Source organism: Trachypithecus francoisi, unplaced genomic scaffold (assembly GCF_009764315.1).
Source record: "Trachypithecus francoisi isolate TF-2019V2 unplaced genomic scaffold, Tfra_2.0 Lachesis_group12, whole genome shotgun sequence".
Lineage (NCBI taxonomy): Eukaryota > Metazoa > Chordata > Mammalia > Primates > Cercopithecidae > Trachypithecus > Trachypithecus francoisi.
Genome location: NW_022681457.1, coordinates 61,525,862 through 61,545,653, shown reverse-complemented (window position 1 = coordinate 61,545,653; position 19,792 = coordinate 61,525,862). Strand labels below are relative to the sequence as shown.

Here is a 19,792-nt window from a genome sequence, read left to right as displayed (position 1 = left end):
CTTCTAGTTAGCCCTTAGGATAACATTTGTAATACATTTTCAAGGAGTCACCTGGCCCACTGAAGAGGAAAAGTTCGAAACCAATGATTCAACGAGTTTCCTTTATAAAATAGCACTTCATACAGGATGTTGGTTTTGATAAGGTCAGCACTTAAGATAAAAATCAGTCAAAATAACTTTGAAAGTTCTTTACCCTGCCCATAAAACATTACACACATGGTTCTATTTCCATGACAGTGCCTTTCAATAGGTCCACTATAGCCCATTTTTCCTTCTGCAATGATACACATCACTGTTGGTTGTGCAGAAGCTGAACTGAATGCCTGTTATTTTGGGGCCATATAAGATGAAAAATACGTATTTTTTTGTCGTGATGATGTACGGTTAAGTCAAACGTATGTATGATGTCAATCCACTACATACTCCCTATAATTCTCTTGCAACAGAAAATCAACACTTTAAATAAACTATACACACTCAAACACAGAGGCTGTTAAGGAGGCAGCAGGCAGGGCAAAGGATTCTACAGCAGAAATTCTGAAGACCTAGATTTCAGTCCCAACTTTAATACTGATAAGTTGGGATCCCCTTGGGCAAAGTATCCAACTTTTCTGGGACCCAGTTTCCTTATCTATAAAATGAGGTGGTTGGACTAGATCTACAAAGTTCCCTTCTCACTCTAAGATGCTAAGGTCCTCTGAAAGACTTCCTGAACGAATGCTTACCTTATAATGGAAGGATTCTTCACACTGCTTGCACTGGTATATTCTCGTCTTACAGTGGTGGATCATGTGGCTCTCCAGATCTTTGCTGTTGTCTGCTATGTGCTCACAGATAGGACACTGATAAGGCTGTCTCTGCCGATGGACTCGTAAGTGCTGCTTGATGTAGCCCTTGTTGCCACTTGTGTAATGACACAGGCGGCAACGGTAGGGTCGTTCAGCATTCGGGATGTATTCCACCACATTGTTTCCGGACAAACTCGTATCGCTGTTGGGTTGGCACTGGGCGTTGTCCTGCAACTCTTTCAAAATGTCATCATCTGAAGCGTTTTGATCTGTCCTTTCTCTCAATTTTTCAATGACGGTGAGTAAGGACATGCTGATGCCTGTCTTAACTTGCCCATCTGACAATTCCTGCCTACCCTCTGGGAGTGCTACCAAGGTGGAGTTGCTTTGGTTAAGACTAGTTAATCCATCTGAAGAGTTTTTAAGTGGCGACATCATTTTTGAGTATGCTGCCAATGTACTATCTACTTGCCTTTGACTAGTATCTGGATCTAAAAGGTTTATATCTCCATAGTGCCCCAGGTTGGCTCTTGTCAACTCTGCAGCTCTTATAGGCATTGTGACAAGGGCTTCTGCAGCTAATGAGTGTAATCGAAGAGACTCAGAATTTGTCCTTCTCCGGCCTGGTGGGGCATTCTCATCAGTAGCCAGTCCTTTATTTATTAACTCATCTTTCTCCTCTGAACTACTCCAGCCTATGATCAATCCCCCAATATCAACAGTACATTTATCAGCACGATAAACATCATCCGTTCCTTCGCACCCAATCTGGGCTTCTGTCGGGCTCAGGTCCTTCCCTTCCTCCATTTCAGTGTTCATGAGGAAGCGCTTCTGTGAAAGGGTTTCTTCAGCACTTGGCAATCGCTCTACTATCACATTAACATGCCCTTTTTTATTGGGGCTGCTGCTGATGATTTTCTGTGCTGATGTAAGTAGGCTATCAGCAATCAGATTCTCCTCTGCATCAGAAATCACTTCTAGCATTTCTTCCTCATTGGGGTCCAGGGTAACCGACTGACTTAGGTGTACTCCTCTTTCTGCACTCTCTTCTAAAGGAGATGAAGATGATAATGGCTCTGAGCTACAAATCTGCACTTGCACCGATGGCCCATTGTGGATACTCAGTTCACTGTCTCCAATAGCAATGACCACTGCATCGACCCCACCAGGTGCAGTGGCTGCTGAAGAATCCAGCAGGCCTAGGGGCTCATTTTCATTTTCAAAGATTGGATAAGAGCAATCAACCTCCCCAGCATGTTTCCAAGCATGTGTTTTCAACATTCTCTGCTGGCCACAAGTATAACTACAAAACAAGCATCGATACATGCCGTACTGTTCGTATGCATACCATTTCCTCTTACCCATTTCTGCCACAGATGCAGTTTGGACAGTATGAGCCTGTAGATTGTCCACACTTACTGGGATGTCTGGAATGGTTTCATTTCTTTCTGTGGTTTTCCGACATAAAGAGTTGGAGGGGCTTATGCACTGTTGGGCTTTGGATGGGGTGTGGCTATTGGCATCATTGTCATGGTCATTCACCACATGAGCTTCAAGTTCCTCCTGGCTTCTAGACGTAATATGGCACTCTGAGCACATTAATATCACTTCATTCTGCTGACCATGCTGCTTAATATGATCTTTTAAGATGGAAAAAGATGATGATAGAAACTTACAAAGGCTACACTGATAAGACATAGCCTTCCCCTCATTCTGGGCAAGAGTGTCAGGGGTAAAATTTGTTTGTGACATCTCAGCTCTTCTAGTATCAGCAGCAGGTGACTGGGTTACTTTAGCCGGAATCTCACAAAGTTCTTGTGTTTCAAGAGAGTGTGTTGCAGCACTTGAACGTGGGCGTTTCTTCCCAATTAAAAGACATTTTTGTGACTTCTCATTTTCCACTATCTTGCTTAACTTCTGGATAACATGGATTAATGGATCTGGTTTAGTTTTTCTTTGTTCATCAATTTCCAATGAAGGACTGATGATACTTTCAGCAGTCAATACAGCTTCCTGTTCCCCAATATCTGGCACCAACATGGCAACACTGCTACTTTCTTCCATATCTAAAAAGGATAATGTAAAACAAAAATTCCAGGTTACAGGATAATTACAGGCATGTAATTTAGGAAATATAAGCGAATTTTAGTGTCAAATCTAACCTAAGTATTTTCCACGCTGGAAGCTCCACATCCACACACCTGGCGATCCCCAGTATAAATTTAAATTGGTTAGAATTTCTCTTTAGAATGCAATCTTCTATCAAGACTAATAATGAAGATACTCCCCTCTATCACTTATTTCTTTGGAAATGATGATATTTTTCTCCATTTTTCTTCACTTTCTTTGCCTTCAGCATCCAGCAGGACTAAAAGTACTCGCTCCCTTTTGCACAATGCCAAGAAAGAAAGAAAAAAAAAAAAAAGAAAGAAAAGACTCCTATTCCTTTTGATTAAAGGAGCATAGCCATTCTCAAGGCATGTGAAACCCCTCCAGTTACTGTGAAATATCACTCTGTACAAAGTCCATGACTGATACAATTCTTGAGAGACTATTTCTTATACTAAATACAGCTACAGTTTTATTACTAAAATCACAAATTTGTTTATTTTCTCCCCAAATCTTTGGAATTGTGAAACTACAGTCATGTAGTTTGTACAGGGCATAGTGAATTTGGGAAAGTACTATATAAATGAAATTAAATAAAAGCAATGATCTAGTTCCTACTTTTACTTCCTTTATCTTCCTGAGGATAAACCACAAACTATGCTGTGGTTTTTTTCTAGAGGTCATATTAGTGGTCAACTATTACTCATATCCACATATATGTTTTTTTTTTGTTTGTTTTCTGCTTCTTTTTTTTTTTTCTGAAAGGGTAAGGGACATCAGAGAAGGAAAAAAGTGATATCCCAGTTGTGTTTCAGGTCCATATATGAACAGAGTTTCCTTAGAAGAGGTTATTTGTTCCTTCTAATAATGCATTATGGCTGAGGAAGTCACTAAACATAAAATACCCATAAATCTTCCTGCCTAAGTCTAGAATACTCTTTATATTTCCTGGCAGTACTTTCATTTCAAACATTTCCTTTGGCTTAAAGTGAGATTAATTTGTTGACTTGGATCACATTTTTAAGTTTAGGCTTTTTTCCAGCAACAAGTTTTGTTTTTCCACATTTTAGGTGCATTCTGGAATCTTACTCACAACATTCAATAAATGCCAACAAAAATTTTTAGTGGCACTAGCTATAGACCAGAGACCACACTATTCTTAAACTTCAGGCCCAGGCTCTGAATTCTTATTTTAGGTGGTGAATCATGGCTGTTCTTCCCCGCATGGCTGAATCAACATACAAGGGCCCTTCAGCCCTTGCCAAGATGATACCTAATGTCCTGCCAGGCCCCTCCCTTCCTCCCCGCCGCCCCCCCGCCCCCCCCACACACACAGTGCTGACCAGCTTCAGTGCCAGGTCGCCCACAACTCTGGGCAGCAGCTATGGCTTTTCTTCATTTTCTACTCCTTCTGGCAAGCCAGCTTTCTAGATCTACGTCCACATCAGGCAAAAATGCAAACACTTTACTCTTGGCTTCTTCAGTACTACTTCTTCCCTTCTTCCTAACAATACTCTGCCCTATGGCATCAGCTTTTTTCTCTTTGCTACTAGCTGTCTCTTACTGCCCTCACAGCAGAAAATGCATTCCATGGCCATTCCAACAGTGACGGCTACCCTGGCTCCCAAAGGCCCGTGGTCCTTTAGCCACTCTCCCTTAAACAGTCTCTCAAAATACTAGTTCTGTTTCATCTTTCTCAGGTAGAAGGAACAAAAGTCGTTTTAGATCTCTTCGCTCAGCTGTAAGTCACTAAAGAGGAGACCAATGGGGGAACAATTTGTTTCCTTAGAAAAACCCTTTTGTGACTTCCTAAGTTGCTTTATTGTCTTAGAATTCCACATTTTTAGGCCAAGGGGAGCTGGGGCTCTTCATGTGACTACTGATTTCCCTTTAAGGTGATGCAATAGTACACAAGGTAAAATAAAAGGCAACAGTCAATAACTTAAGGCCTTATTTCTGTCAGTTCAATGGTTAAATGCAAATTGGTTAAATAACAAGTTTAATAATAGGAATCCCCAAACATTCAATTTTCTGAACATGATACGGCTCTCTACTGTAGATCTAAGGTCTCCTTCTCCATGAAATGTTAACACCCATGTAGGCTGACTGATCATCTGGAGGTTAACAAGTGAATGTTTGTTCAAGAGACTTTGCACACCCATAGGGTTATGAAGGTGACTCATGTTATCTCTCTTCTACTTAATGATATAAGCGAAGTGACACAGACCAGTGCAAATTGCTCCCTGTGGATATTTCAGTGTGTACCTTAAAAAGAAAGTGAAATGAAGAAAAGGAGGAGTTCATCTTAATTCAAGAAAAAGACTACTACAAAAGAATCTGACAAAACATTCAGATTTTTAAAGCTGTGTCTGCTCAGGCATTAAGAGCTAATGGAAATTTGCAGCAGATGCGCCAATTTTCCCTGAACATTTATGTAAGTATCTCATTTTAAAGGCTGCATACATTTGGGGATAAGTACAGTAATGGCAGCTATAAAACAGATATGACAACATAAAATATGTCAGGAAACACCTGAAAAATCAGTTTGGGTCCACATGCAAAACCAATGCACAGGTTAATCTCATAAAAACGAGTCTCTGTTTAAAAAAAAAAAATGTTAAACAGCTCATAATGAAGTATACACAGAGGGGAAGCTACTGTAAGTCCCACTCTTCCAATTTTCACAAAAATTTTACTTAGACCACTAATGCAGAAATACATATATGTATGATACGTATGTGCGTGTGTCACACACACACACACACATGAGATTGCCTGTCAAGTGAAGTAAATCTGAACAAAAGAGATGAAATAAGGAGTACACATACAATGTCAGTGGCTCGATAGTGATGACAACATAAACTATGACAATCTGCATACTCTCCTTGGCCTCCAAGAGATCCACGTAAAACAATTACCTTGGTGACAGTACAGTGGTAGGGTGGAGAGGATGAGAATAAAGTAAGAATGACTAATTCTGTAATTAAAGTTGAATGATGAGTACCTAGGAATTCACTGTTCTTTCTACTTATATAAATGTTTAACATTTTTCATAATAAAAAGGTTAACAACTCATAATAAAGTATACACAGAGGGCAAGTTACCTTATGGCCAACTCTTCAAATTTCTTGATTACTTAGAATCCCAGAAATTTTACTTAGACCACTAATGCAGAAATACAAATATGTGTGTGCATGTAACAAACTGTTACATGCAAGACTCAAGGCAAAGTATCAGGAAAAATTTTATATTCTTAATACTTGTAGTTTAAAACTGAGTTGAATGGATAAGGCAAACATTTGGAAGTTAAAAAGTAACCGCGTTTAAACAATGCAATAGTACACAAGGTAAAATAAAAGGCAACAGTCAATGACTAAATCCCGAAAGAGACTGAAGAGCTCCTTTGGGCTAGCAAGGTAAGCAAAAGCTTCATGGAGAGGTTAAAATGTCCACTGGTTCCCAAAGGATGGGTAGCATGCCAGACATCATCCATTTGCCCTCCAGGCTCACTGTATCCTCCTTTCCATTCTGCTCTGTGTCAGAGGGATTACATCACTAGGCTCCCCTACCCTCTGCTTTCTGGTTGAGGTCAGCCAATGAAGAACCATGACAGATGAGAGGGAGGTAGCACAGTGAGATCAGAATATTCATTGTCCCGGTTCTCTATCTCTAGGTCACCTTGGATTGGCCATGTTCCTCAATAGAAGGCTATTTCTTTCCAGGTAGGCTGCTCTCCAAGACCCTTCTTCTGATTCTGATACCTCTCCCTCTCTTAATGCTGCTAGCTCCAGATAACTGCATTATGCTGTGGTTTGCTTATTGAAGTCCAACACCTTTATTACTAGTATCTTTGTAAATATACCTTCCTTGAATTATCCTCATTTCAACGTGCCATGTGCTTCCTTGGAATACTGCTGATACAAGTTGACACAAGGGTAGCAGTGACCAGAAAAGCAGCCATGACATGACTATATTTTTAGAAGTGAGAATAAGCATGCTATCTGGGGGTGAGTGAAAAGATCGATGTGGCTGAATACGAAAGTTCACTAGGAGGAAAGAAGATGACAGGCATTAGCAAAACAGGAGATTTCTTGTTTGGAATTTCTTGTTTTGGACATAACAACATTACAGTAAATATATTAAATTGTTACAAATAAATAAGTAATAAGCTAAAGTTTTATCCCAAACCAGAAAAGTTCTATAACCCTTTCCACCAACTCTCTCAAATCTTTCCTTGACAACAGTATTCCACAGGCAAATGCTTCTAATTAATATCTTTCTTACAAAAAGTTAGGAGCCAAATTATTTCAGTTGTCTTCGTTTCCTTATAATTTGCTATTTGGTGATTTGTGTATCTAATTAGTTCCTTATAGTTACAGTAGTATGGTTATCATGAGTAAAATCAAGGTGAACAATTTATGTGGGCCTGGAGAAAAGGCTATAATTTTCTGTGTATATATGAAGAACAGTACAATACAATACAAAAGAACCTTCTCTTTCAGAATAAGAATTTTTTTCCAAAATGAAAAAAAAAAAAAAATTGTGTTATAGAAGTAATGGCCAATAAATTCCCCATTCTTCTACATTATTGTAATTCTAAAATATGACACATTTATTTTGCTCCAGCCAAAAGAAGGTAGGGGACATAAGCTCAAGGGTCCCTCCCCTAAAGTGCCCTCAATTAGCTGTGTGACCTTAGGCAAGTCACTGTCTCTGTTTTAGATTGCTCAGATGTAAAACAAGAGGGTGAAGCTAGATGAACTTTCAGGTCCCTGAATTATAAACTGTCTATAAAGTTACCTGGAAACTGCTTACACATTATTTATAGATTTAACTCACTATATTGGCTATAATTTATCTGATTTAAAATCTTCTGAGCCCAAGGTAATTATTAATTACCACTAAGAAAAAAATGAGTATAATATCACAAGTATATGGAGTTTCATAGTCTAGAGTTTCTTAGTTGGCACATAGCCTGAGAGAATATTCTAAATTGGCAGCTGCAATGAAGACATAAGGTCTAACTAACATTAACCAATATTCAGATTTATTATCATTTATTGAGCACCTATAATGTGCCAACCAGAGTGCTGGAGACTACAAAAAAGACTGAGGAAATCCTCGCCCATGAGGTGCAAGTCTAGGGAGTAATGCCTCTGTAGATTTTGTGTAATACTCAAATTTTGTGTATTTTTTTTTTGCAGATGAGGAACCTGAGACTCACAGACACAAAGTGGTAACTGGTTTAAGAACAGGAATCCAGGCCGATCTCATTCTAAAGCCATGCTTTCTCTAATACACCAATTTTCCTCTTAATTCTCAATGAGAATAAACATGTACAAAATATCAATACTGAAAAGAGTAACAGCTCCTTACAGTGAGGCTCTATCAAACATGTTAGTGGTATCTGATCCTCATAACTCTTTGGGACAGGCTAGGTGGGTGTTATACAATCTTATAAATAAGGAAACACTCAGTGTGGTTTAAGTGACTTACCCAAGGTTACATGGCTGTTAAGTGGCAGAGCCAGTGTCTTTCAAATCAATTCCTGAAATTAACACAGTCCCTTGGATCAATCTTCAAAATCCAGCTGTGGCCAAGAACGAAAGTATATAGTATCAAAACATTTCTCTTTCTTGGTGAAACAAAGTAACGATTTTTTTTGGCAGCGAAAAATGTCTCAATATTCCATGTAAAAAGAAATTCAGAGGAATGTTCATGCAACCCCATTACGTAATGCAAATTTAAATAATTTATCTAACAAGCCGACTTGAGGGTTTTGCAGAAGTTAGGAAAAAATAGCTCTGGAAACTTCTCCCAATAATTGTGTATTTTGTTTTACCTCAGAATTTACGTACTAGACTCTACACGATTGGTTTTACTGACACGATTTTCTAATGAGAATGGAACAATAAATTGCACATTGCTATTTTAATCTAAACTAAAAACACAATCTAAAGAGTGATTCTGCAAATTTTGCAAGCACAATAGGCAGAAAAACAGCGTAAAAAGACATGACACAGTGGTGTGACCTATATATCTTCTAATGCAGTTTCCTACTCTGGTCCTACATTTCTTTGCCACTGTTTCTTATACTGGCTAGAATAAATCTAAAAGATAAAAAAAATGCTTATTCGTTTCACCTACAATGCAACTACCTTATCGATTACGGTTAAGTAAAATAGCTCACTGCCAGGGCAGAAAAAACATCTTTAGGGCTCCCCTGAAGTTAATTTTCAACGAGTTAGTGAGGTAAAGGAATGAAGGGCCAGGTTTTCTTTTAATCAATAACGCAACCCATACTCTGAGTGAGAGCAGAGTACTGGAGGAAGTGCAAACTCAAAGAGGTGATAAATCCAGTAATTGCCTGAGAAGAGCGATGCAGACTGATAGCAAATTACAGCCCACTGCAGAAACTTAAAAAGACCGCCTTGGGGTTGGGAAAGTGGCCTCCACCTTATTAATCATCCCGGCCTTCTACACAAACCATTCATTCCGATGCCCCCAGGTCTTAAGAGGTGGGAACTTTCCCTGATGGTCTCCGTGATCTCTGGAGATATAATTCTATCTCCAGAGGACGGTAATAAATGCAGAAGACCAGGACCGCGTTTCCGTACTACCTTTTACTACAATACGCACTGGCTAAAGGACTGAGGTGATGGGTGGGGAATGAGGGGGCTTAGAAAACTAATCAAAAGATGCTGGGGTCCATCCCGGCTGGCCTAAACGATCTCACGTCTGCAGAAGGAAGCAACGCCTGCGGGCGGGCCTACAGGCGGGCCGGGCTGGTGACAGTATGCGGGGAGCAGCGGGTTCCCCCCACCCCCAGCTGCAGGGCAAGCCCGGGGTCTCCGCAGGCCTTGCTGCACAGAAGACAGAAACCGGACACGGAACTTGGGGATTGTGGCTAGCACCGGGAGGGGCTCGGCCGGCTGAGGAGGAAGCGAGCGCCGGCAGAGGCCTGAGGGGAGGATGCACATGGCCGGCGGCGGCGCTAACAGCGGGCGGAGGGGCGGCCCCGGGGCGCGGTACCTGCGGTCAGGCGGCGGCTGCTGCTTCCGCGAGCCTCGTTTGGCCAGCCAGGACCCGGCCGTGCCCTCACCCTCGTCCTTGCCCACCTCTCTCCCGGCTCTTTTCCCTCTTTTCCCCCGCTTTCCCCCTCCTCATCCGGAGCTCCAAAATGGCGGCGCTGGGGATGGATCACGTGAGCCGCGAGTGGGTCAGGTGACCCGAATGGCGGGCAGCGGGGGCGGGGCGAGGCTCAGGCCCCGCCCACGAGCATCCCGGGCCGCCGAGGCTGGACCGGCGAGTGGGAGGTTCTCTAGCCGGCTTAGCCCCTTGCAAATCTCGGCTCTCAGGCGGGGTTCGGGCCCAGTTGTCTGGCTCTCACGGCCCATTCCAGACGTTTAGGTTTAGAAGTCACCGTGTATTCACTTTGGCATCTCCCCATGTCGCCTAAATCCGCTCTGGGCTAGCCTTATCACCCCACTCACCCCGCAATTGGTTTTCAACAATGGGCATTGGTTTTTTTTTTTTCTTTAGACTTGTGCTTCTAGATTTGTATTAGTTCTTTTGGTAGGACTGCACATTTTGAGGTGTTCTTGGCTAAAATATAGAGGTCTTAGCCAGATTCGCAGCTTGGCTTTAAGGGGTGCCTGTTAAGGACAAGAGCTGGGGGGGAAATCTCTTTGCTTGAGAGATTCAGGATTTTCAGGGTTTGTAGGACCAGACCCAGTAACACAACCTCAGCCCTCCGAGGGCACGATGGCGTTTGTCATTCGGATCTGTATTATGAAAGATACTAGGGTGGTTCCCCTGCTAACAGTGAAAAACGGACTGAGTGAAGCTTTCCAGCCAATTTCACCAAAAATGCTGGATAGTTTTGCCGTATTAGGAACTACGCAGTGCGGTGCTTGGGTCTGGACTCCGGGTGAGCGGTGGACATGAGCAAGGAAGTAAAACTGAAGATTCCGGCCATTGTAATGGAATGGACTCGTTTGGTGAGATACCTCTTGGGGATCTATTCCTGATCTTTTTAGAAGCCTTTACAGCTGGCTGGGCTGTCCACTGTCCTGGGAGGAAGAGCCAACAAAATTTAGAATCAGAAAGGCTGATAATTCCTGTTACTGTATTTCAGAATACAAACTCATCTGAATTTGGGGGTTAGGAAACCAGCAAAGTTAGAATTTTTATTTTTATTTTTTTTGAAACGGAGTCTCACTCTCTCCCCAGGCTGGATTGCAGTGGCGCAATCTCGGCTCAGTGCAGCCTCCGCCTCCCAGGTTCAGGTGATTGTCCTGCCTCAGCCTCCCCAGTAGCTGGCACTACAGGGCGTGCCACCAGGCCCAGCTAATTTTTTTGTTTCTTTTTTGTTTTTTTTTTTTTTGAGACGGAGTCTCGCTCTGTCACCCAGGCTGGAGTGCAGTGATGTGATCTCGGCTCACCACAAGCTCCGCCTCCCAGGTTCACGCCACTCTCCTCCCTCAGCCTCCAGAGTAACTGGGACTACAGGCACCTGCCACCACGCCCGGCTAACATTTTGTATTTTTAGTAGAGACGGGGTTTCACCGTGTTAGCCAGGATGGTCTCAATCTCCAGACCTCGTGATCCGCCCGCCTCGGCATCCCAAAGTGTTGGGATTACAGGCGTGAGCCACCGCCCCTGGCCATTTTTTTGTCTTTTTAGTAGTGATGGGGTTTCACCATATTGGCCAGGATGGTCTTGATCTCTTGACCTCACGATTCACCTGCCTCAGCCTCCCAAAGTACTGGGGTTATGGGCGTGAGCCACCGCACCTGGCTGCAAAGTTAGAATTCTGCTGTTCCACAGAATCCTTTGCCAATTAGACCAAAGAGCTATGAAGAAATAAAAATAAAACGTTGAGTAATTTTTTTTCAATAAAAGGTAAGAGATTGAGCAGGAGACTAGCATAGAAGGGTGGAAGGAAAAAACAGTCAAGGAAAACCAGAAATACGAAGTGTTGAAAGGGAGAACAAACAAGTAGTGTGAGCAATTCCTTCCCTTGGGCTATTGGCACAAACCATCTTAGCTTATCATTATCTGAACTGAAGAGAGCCTTTTCATTACTCATGTCTTAAGTGTAATGTCCATGAATCTGAAAGTAGACAGATGAAATGACAGAATTATTTGATCAAGGGAGAGTGCAGAAACACAGTATAATATAATCTAGGGAAAATAAAGAACTTCTAAAACAAGCGAACGAAAGTGTATCTTTGTCTGAAGTTCCTGTGGTGGTCATTATTGGTATTCACCAGCTAGTTCCCGTTGTCCCTCTTCTGGCATAAGGTTAGATAGAAATTCCTGGCCCTGTGGCTTGGGGGTGTGGCCAGTACTGGTGTTGGTGAATGGATGGTGTGTGGGAGTGAGGGCATTCCCTTCATGCTGGAGCATTTAATTGCCAGTGCAGTTCCCTCCAGAGTACATTTCCCTTTGGCTTGATGACTGGCAATGTTTCAGGTGGCAGCCACCCCATCAGCCAGCATCTTAGAGGGACAACGATGAGCTGAGTCCCCAGCTGACCCAGGGTGGTGGATATGTAGGGTGAGCAAGTCTCTGATGATTTTGGAGCTGATTTTTTGTTGTTTTTTGAGACGGAGTCTCACTCTGTGGCCCAGGCTGGAGTGCAGTGGTGCGACTCCGTCTCACTGCAACCTCCCCGTGCTGGGTTCAAGCGATTCTCCTGCCTCAGCCTCCTGAGTAGCTGGGATTACAGGCGCATGCCACCACTCCCAGATAATTTTGTATTTTTAGTAGACGAGCTTTCACCATGTCAGCCAGGCTGATCTCAAACTCCCAACCTCAGATGATCCACCCACCTTGGCCTCCCAAAGTGCTGGGATTACAGGCATGAGCCACCACACCTGGCCTTTTTTTTTTTTTCTTCAATTTTAGATTTGGGAGGTCCATGTGCAGATTTGTTACATGGTCTATTACGTGATGCTGAGATATGGGCTTCCATTGATTCCCTCACCCGAATAGTGAACGTGGTACCCTACAGGTAGTTTTTCAGACCTTTCCCCCCTCCATGCCTCTCCCCTTTTGGGGTCCCCAAATGTTCATTTTCCCCTTCTTTATGTCCATGTATAACCCATGTTTAGCTCCCACTTATAAGTGAAAACATACAGTATTGGGCTTTCTGTTTCTGTGTTAATTTGCTTAGGATAATGGCCTCCAGCTGCATCCATGTTGCTGCAAGAGACATGATTTTGTTCTTTTTTATGGCTGCATAGTATTCCTTGCTGTTAATATGTACTGCATTTTCTTTATCCAGTCTACCACTGATGGGCACGTCGGTCGATTCCGTGTCTTTGCAATTGTGAATAGTGCTTCAGTACATACAGGAGTGCAGGTGTCTTTTCGGTAAAATGATTTATCTTCCTTTGGGTATACACCCAGTAGTGGGATTGTTGGGTGGAATGGTAATTCTAATGTTAGTTCTTTGAGAACTCTGTTTGTTACTATAGCATGACACAGCCACTGATACCCACTCCCTACTTGGATGTACCTGCAACAGCCAGAGCCATTAGGAAGAAATCATTATAGGCAGAAAGAAATGATAATGAAATAATTAGGGCCTTCATTCCTGAAGACTGAGAAATTATACAATACAGAATCTGATAGGAAAACCAAGACAACTTCAAAAAGCCTGGGACACAGAACCTCAGTATTTCTTTTTCCTAGAAAAGAATTCTCTGGAAAATTGCAGTCACCATTTTTAAGTCAGAAGAATGCAAAGGCATTCAGATGTAGTTCCACTGAACTTGTGGACGTCTCATCTAAACTCTTCTCAGCACCTCTCACCTGCCACAGAGTGTTATTTATCATGATTTAATTAAACAATCCTAGTAAGATTTAGTATTATAGATAGGAAACTTGCTTACTCAGTTATCTAGCGCCTATTCAGTGGAATCTGATTGTGTCTTCAGATGAGAGATGACCCGGTAACTGAATCCCTATCTCCACACACCTCATTATTTTACTTTGAGGCCATTAATTAGTTGATGAGGCTAAAGGTTTCGCTTCTCCTACAAGTATCATGGGTCTCTGTATCTCCTAAAGTGACCATGGAATTTGATGACACATAGTGCTTTACAAGTTGAACTGGAGCCCTGCTTACATTTTGGGAACACTGAAGACAGTGCCTCGAGTAAGTTGCCAAGGTGATGACTGGTTGTAAACTGAATGAGACATTGAGCCAGTTGAAACTGGAGGAAGACCTACTTGTTTCCAGCCACAATACTTATGAAGGACACCTTGTCTTTGGTGTGATAAGATTAGATTTCTTTTGAAGGGATTAATCATGTAAGTCTTTGGCACAGCACAGAAAATTGGACGAGACGTGTGGCCCGTATTTCTTTAAGCTGTAATTTTTATCATGACCTTTAAAAAATACACTGCCTCAAAAAAGGAGAGATTGTACAAGGGTGAGAGGAGGCAAAAGAGCTAAAAGGGAAAAAAGGATGTGGTAGTGTGAGCTGAGAAAAATAAACCCAAAAATTGTCCCTGATTTTGCTACTTAGCTCTTGTGGGACTGTGAGCAAGTGGGCTCCATCTTTCCAATGTTTTCACCTTGCTTGTAAAACAAGAAGTTCAACTTATCCTTTTTTTTGAGTTTCAGGTGACTGGTATATAGAAGCACAGAGTTTAATGATAGGAGTCGTCTGGGTTCAAGATGGAACTTCATTAAGAATAATGGCAAGACTTGATTTTATTAATGAATGAAAAGATTGCTAGATGTAAGTCAGAAGGAATGTAAGATGAAAAGATGTGATATATTATTATATATACAGCTGTCAGTAATAAATTAACATTAGCTCTGGATTCCTTACACTTTGCATCCTGAATATACACCTAGAAATACTTCATAATTATAGTTCAGGTCTCCAGGACCGTCATAAATTATCCATCTGTCATTCATTCTCTGCTAAAAGCCACAGACCTACGTTTTTTCAACAGCACATCGACATCTAAAATCCCTGCTGCTGTGAGGCATACATATTAATTGATTTCTTATTGAGGGCCCAAGTAAACCAGAAGGATACATAATGATCAACCATGACGACGAAGAGGAGGAGAAAAGGCAGGGGACGTGATTGTGAAAGTTGGCTCTGGCTAACACTGGACTTTGCTTAATTTGCAGCTCTGCTGTTTTGGGGCTGAGATGCTAACTTATTTAGAAAAGGCCCACCGAGGAACTCAGACATAGCAAATATAGCAGTCCTGCAGTCAACACTGGGAAGGAATTCTCTCCAGAGTTCCCCTAGCCCTGAGACCCTGTCTTAGACTCAGGACCTGGGTATAAGGACAAGAATCAATAATAGTGACATCTAGCGGCCCACCTGCAATGTGCAGCCAAGCCACAGGGCACTCCAGTGGAAAGTGGGACCTGTGCCTGGTCCAAGCCAACTTAGGCCTGACCCCAAGCTCCTGAATCAGCCTTAGAGTTTGGTGTCTGGCAGAGATTCCCTGCATTCGTGTTGATTTGTGATTGGGATCCAGGAAACGCACCAGCAGGCTGGGAGTGGAGGTGGAGGGGGGCTGCTTTTGAGGCCGACAGGAGGCTCCTTTCAGTCTAGTCTGCATATGCCACAGACTGGTGCTGCAGGAAAGCGTGGCTCGGCGGAGCTAGTGGTGGAGCAGGGAGCTTGCCTCCGCCAGACTGTCTTTCTGCCTCAACGCAGACTGGTTATTGGAACGCTCAAGCGATTTTCAGTCGTCTTTGTCAATAAAGTCAGTCTCTTCTCTGCAGGGGGAATGAAAATGAGATTTTGAGGCCTCCAAAGAGCTCTCTCCTTCAGCCATTTTTCTCTCCCCAGGAGCCAGGGAGTGGCTCCACTGAGCTGGGTGGGAGCTATTTGCTCTGCCCCAAACCCCTGTTGACAGGTAATACCACCTGCTTCTGAACAAGACAATGTGATTGTAATAGGATACTGTTCAATTCTTCCTAGAGAAGCAGTTTCCTGAAAACAGTGGCCTTTATTGATGAGTGGAGCAGAGGAAGAAAATGAAAAGAAGAAGGAGGAGAAGATGAAGAAAGATACTAAAAGGAAAAGTAACTGCTAATCAAACCAAGAGAGCCCAGCTAAGGGGTAATCCTGCAACTTAAAAATATGTCATTTGTTATTTTGACAGCTCCTCTTGAGGTGATAGACTAGGAGGAGCTGCTGGCATCATCACTGACTGGCTGGGAGTTCTACTTCTTGCTTCTTTAAGACATCAGTAAATGGATAACTGTAGATTGCAAGGAGTCTGTCTTCTAACGTTCCCAGCTTGAGCTCTTCATACTGGGGAAGACCAAGCAGAGGGAACATGGTATAGTATTTGACCTTCTGGAATGTTGCTTCATTTTATTTTAAATATTTATTTATTTATATTTGTTTTTTTGACATTGACTCTCGCTCTGTCACCCAGGCTGGAGTGCAGTGGCGTGATCTCAGCTTATTGCAACCTCTGCCTCCTGGGTTCCAACGATTCTCTTGCCTCAGCCTCCCGAGTAGCTGGGAATACAGGCGTGCGGCCCCATGCCTGGCTAATTTTTGTATTTTTAGTAGAGACAGGGTTTTACCATGTTGCCCAGGCTGGTCTTGAACTCCTGACCTCAAGTGATCCACCCATCTTGGCCTCCCAAAGTGCTGGGATTACAAGCGTGAGCCACTGTGCCCAGCTGGGATGTTTCTTTTACTGAGAGAGAGACATGAGTGAGAAAGAAGAGGAAAAAATGCATTATCATACCCAGAGAAAGTTCACTATATTAGTCCATTATCACACTGCTCTAAAGAGCTACCTGAGACTGGGTAACTTATGAAGAAAAGAGGTTTAATTGACTCACAGTTCTGCAGGCTTAACAGGAAGCATAACTGAAAGGCCTCTGGAGACTTACAATCATGGCATAAGGCAAGGGGAAGCAACACATTTTACCATGGTTGGAGCAGGAGAGAGACAGAGTGAGAGGGAAAGTGCCACACATTTTCAAACAACCAGATCTCGTGAGAACTCACTCACTATCGTGAGAACAGCGAGGGGGAAGTCCACCCACATGATTCAATCACCCCCCCACCAGGACCTTCCCCAACACGTGGGGATTACAATTTGAGATGAGATTTGGGTGGGGGACACAGAGCCAAACCGTATTATTCACACTGCAAATAGCAAATTGCATGCCCCTTCTGGCCTCTTCATCAGCTTCACAAGGCCATAAGGCAGGAGGGCCCAGTAGAAATCTGTCACCAGGTGTAAGTGGTGCATCCCGAATTAGGCATGAGTGGAGCTGTGAGGTGCATGAAGCTTCATGAGTAGGTGGTCAGGCTGCCATGCCATCCATCCCTCTTGCATCAGGCCTCCTCCTTCAGCTCATATCTCTAGGCCACCTGCAGGGACATCCCTAGGACCAGGTAATGGTAAGGCAAAACTTGAGCTAGCTAAGTTCAAGAATGGGTCACCTTGGCATGTGGAAGAAAGTGGACCAACCTGAATGGAGCAGGGAGGTGCACATGGACACAGGGCATCTATTTGGATCGTGGAGACCCCTCTGCTGGGGTTGAAGGACTCAGTGTGGGCAGCAGGAAGAGCTCTGACCAGAAAGGCAGATTGGGGCTGAGACTGAGCCAGACGGAGACAGGCAGCAGGCCTCTGTTGAGGGCCTTCTGATGGAGGGCCCATGTTAGGGGCTCTGCTTGTGTGATTTCCTGCATCTTTGTGGACTTCACTCTCTTGTCATTAATTCCGTGTGTAATCACTGTCTCAACATCTATCTACCCTGGTGGGAGATGAGCTTCAAGAGCCCAGCAGAGCTTGTCAGTTTTGTTCATCAATATCTCTCCTGCCCTCCCGGCCTAGAACAGGGCCTAAAATTTAGCTACATTCAGTAAACACTGAGTGATCAAAGAAAAAAGTGATTTCATTTAGCAGACATGCTCCCAAGCATAAAGTTTATTGGAGGAGCTACTCAAAATCATCTTTTGGGAAGATAGGGCGTGAGATTGAGGGCCGGAGGCTTGGAAAGAAAATAAACATGGCACCCAGTTAGAGACGAGGGAGTTGGCCACAGAAAGGTCCTAAGAATCCAGTCTGTGGACTGGTTTTCACTTACCCTGTGCTTCAAAATCTGTTAGCACTCATTAGCTGTGTGTCCTGGGCAAGATACTGTACTTCTCTGTGCTTCAGTTACTTCATACCTACCTTACAGGGCAGTTGAAAAGTTTAAAGAACCAAATGTATGTCTGACTCATAGAAAGCAATCAATAAACAATAAAGTATTGTTATTGCGAAGACTAGGACTGGAATGATATGAAATGGAAGGAAAAGTTGGAGTTGAAGGACACTATGAACAAAGAATACGTCGCATTTGATGGCTTGTTGGAAACAGGGTGGGTGCTTCTGCTCTTCCATGCGCCCTTGATTGGAAGCTGCTGTTCGCAAGGCTCAGACAGCTCTGAGCTCCAGACACCGATGACAGAGGCAGGCACAGAAGTCAGACAACACACGAAAAGAAGAAGGGCAGAATCGCCCAGCGACTCCATAATCAGCTTATGTCGTGGAATTTGATGTGAGCACGTTAGGAATGTCACATACGACTACGTGGGTTTTTCAGCCTATTTTTCCTGAATGCGGATTTTGTTGGCAACTGAATGTGTGCTAACACCCTAAGATTTAGTTGCATTTTGGTTAAGAAGTCCAGAAGACTTTGGACTTGGCTTTGAAAAACCGAAAGTGAATTGAATTTGCATTATTTAAGGGGCTTATTCAGATGAACACTGCTATCTCTTCAGATGTAAAAATTCCAAGACTCAAGAGTTGATATTTCAGCAGCAACAATGACATCTAGGGGTTGGTTGCTACAGGTTTAATCTTAGCTATATATGGTCTACATTTTGAAAATGAAGAGTGCTAACATGTTGATGCAATCCAGAATGTCTGCTTGGACTGTGTGAACTTGGTTGGTGGCCAGGGCAACGCTGATGGATCAAAGAAAAGAAAAAGCTGAAAGTGGCTTCTGCTGTCATCTAAGAAAATTACTTTCCTTCTGAAATTGCAACACCTCTCAGTTTGCTTGATATACTCATTTTCCCCCTGACCTTTTAACCAGGGATGTGGCATCCTTCTCAGCTTTCCTGTTTAATCCAGGTCCACTCTTCCCATGAGTGACAGAACCAACTTTCCTGCAGGGAGAGAGGCTGGGGCCTCAGGTTCTAGCCCCTTTTGGTTTTTCCCATCCTTTGAAGAGCCAGTGGAGCAAGTCTTTGGCTGTTCATTTCATCTCTCCCCTGTTTGTTTGTTTGTTGTTTTTTGTTTTTTTTTTTTTTTTTGACACAGGGTCTCTCTCTGTGGCCCAGGGTGGAATTCCATGGCGTGATCCTAGCTACTGACTCTTAGCTGAGCCTCCAACTCCTGTACTCAAGTGACTCTCCCACCTTAGCCTCCAGAGTAGCCAGGACTACAGGTGCACGCTACTGCACCTGCCTAATTAATTTTTTTTTTTTTTTGGTAGAGATGGGAGTCTTGCTATGTTGCCCACCCTGGTCTCAAACTGCTGATTTCAAGCAAACCTTCTGACTCGGTCTCCCAGAGTGCTGGGATTCCAGGTATGAGCCACCGTGCCTGGCTCCCTTATATTTTTGTCAGATTCTTTCATTTTCATTTTTATTTTTTTGAGACAGAATCTTGCTCTGTTGCCCAGGCTGGAGTGCAGTGGCATGGTCTCAGCTCCCTGCAACCTCTGCCTCCTGGGTTCAAGCGATTCTCCTGCCTCAGCCTCCCGAGTAGCTGGGATTACAGGTGCCTGCCACCATGCCCGGCTGATTTTTATATTTTTAGTGGAGACAGGCTTTTACCATGTTGGCCAGTCTTGAACTCCTAACCTCAGGTGATCTGCCCTC

The 19,792-nt window shown here is 43.2% G+C and overlaps 1 protein-coding gene across 2 annotated transcripts in view; it reads right to left on the bottom strand.

The window, feature by feature from the left end:
* ZNF507 (zinc finger protein 507) overlaps positions 1-10,113 on the bottom strand; it is a 42,354-nt gene extending 32,241 nt beyond the window's left edge. The window contains exons 1-3 of one of the 2 annotated variants that reach the window (XM_033225588.1): positions 9,930-10,103; positions 8,394-8,487; positions 726-2,854 (exon numbers count right to left, since the gene is read on the bottom strand). In XM_033225588.1, the coding sequence (XP_033081479.1) occupies positions 726-2,852 (2,127 nt within the window). In that variant the 5' untranslated portion in view covers positions 2,853-2,854; positions 8,394-8,487; positions 9,930-10,103. Of the gene's footprint in view, positions 1-725; positions 2,855-8,393; positions 8,488-9,929 lie in introns of both variants that reach the window. The other variant, XM_033225589.1, reaches the window with a different exon arrangement.
* Positions 10,114-19,792: the final 9,679 nt, after the last annotated feature.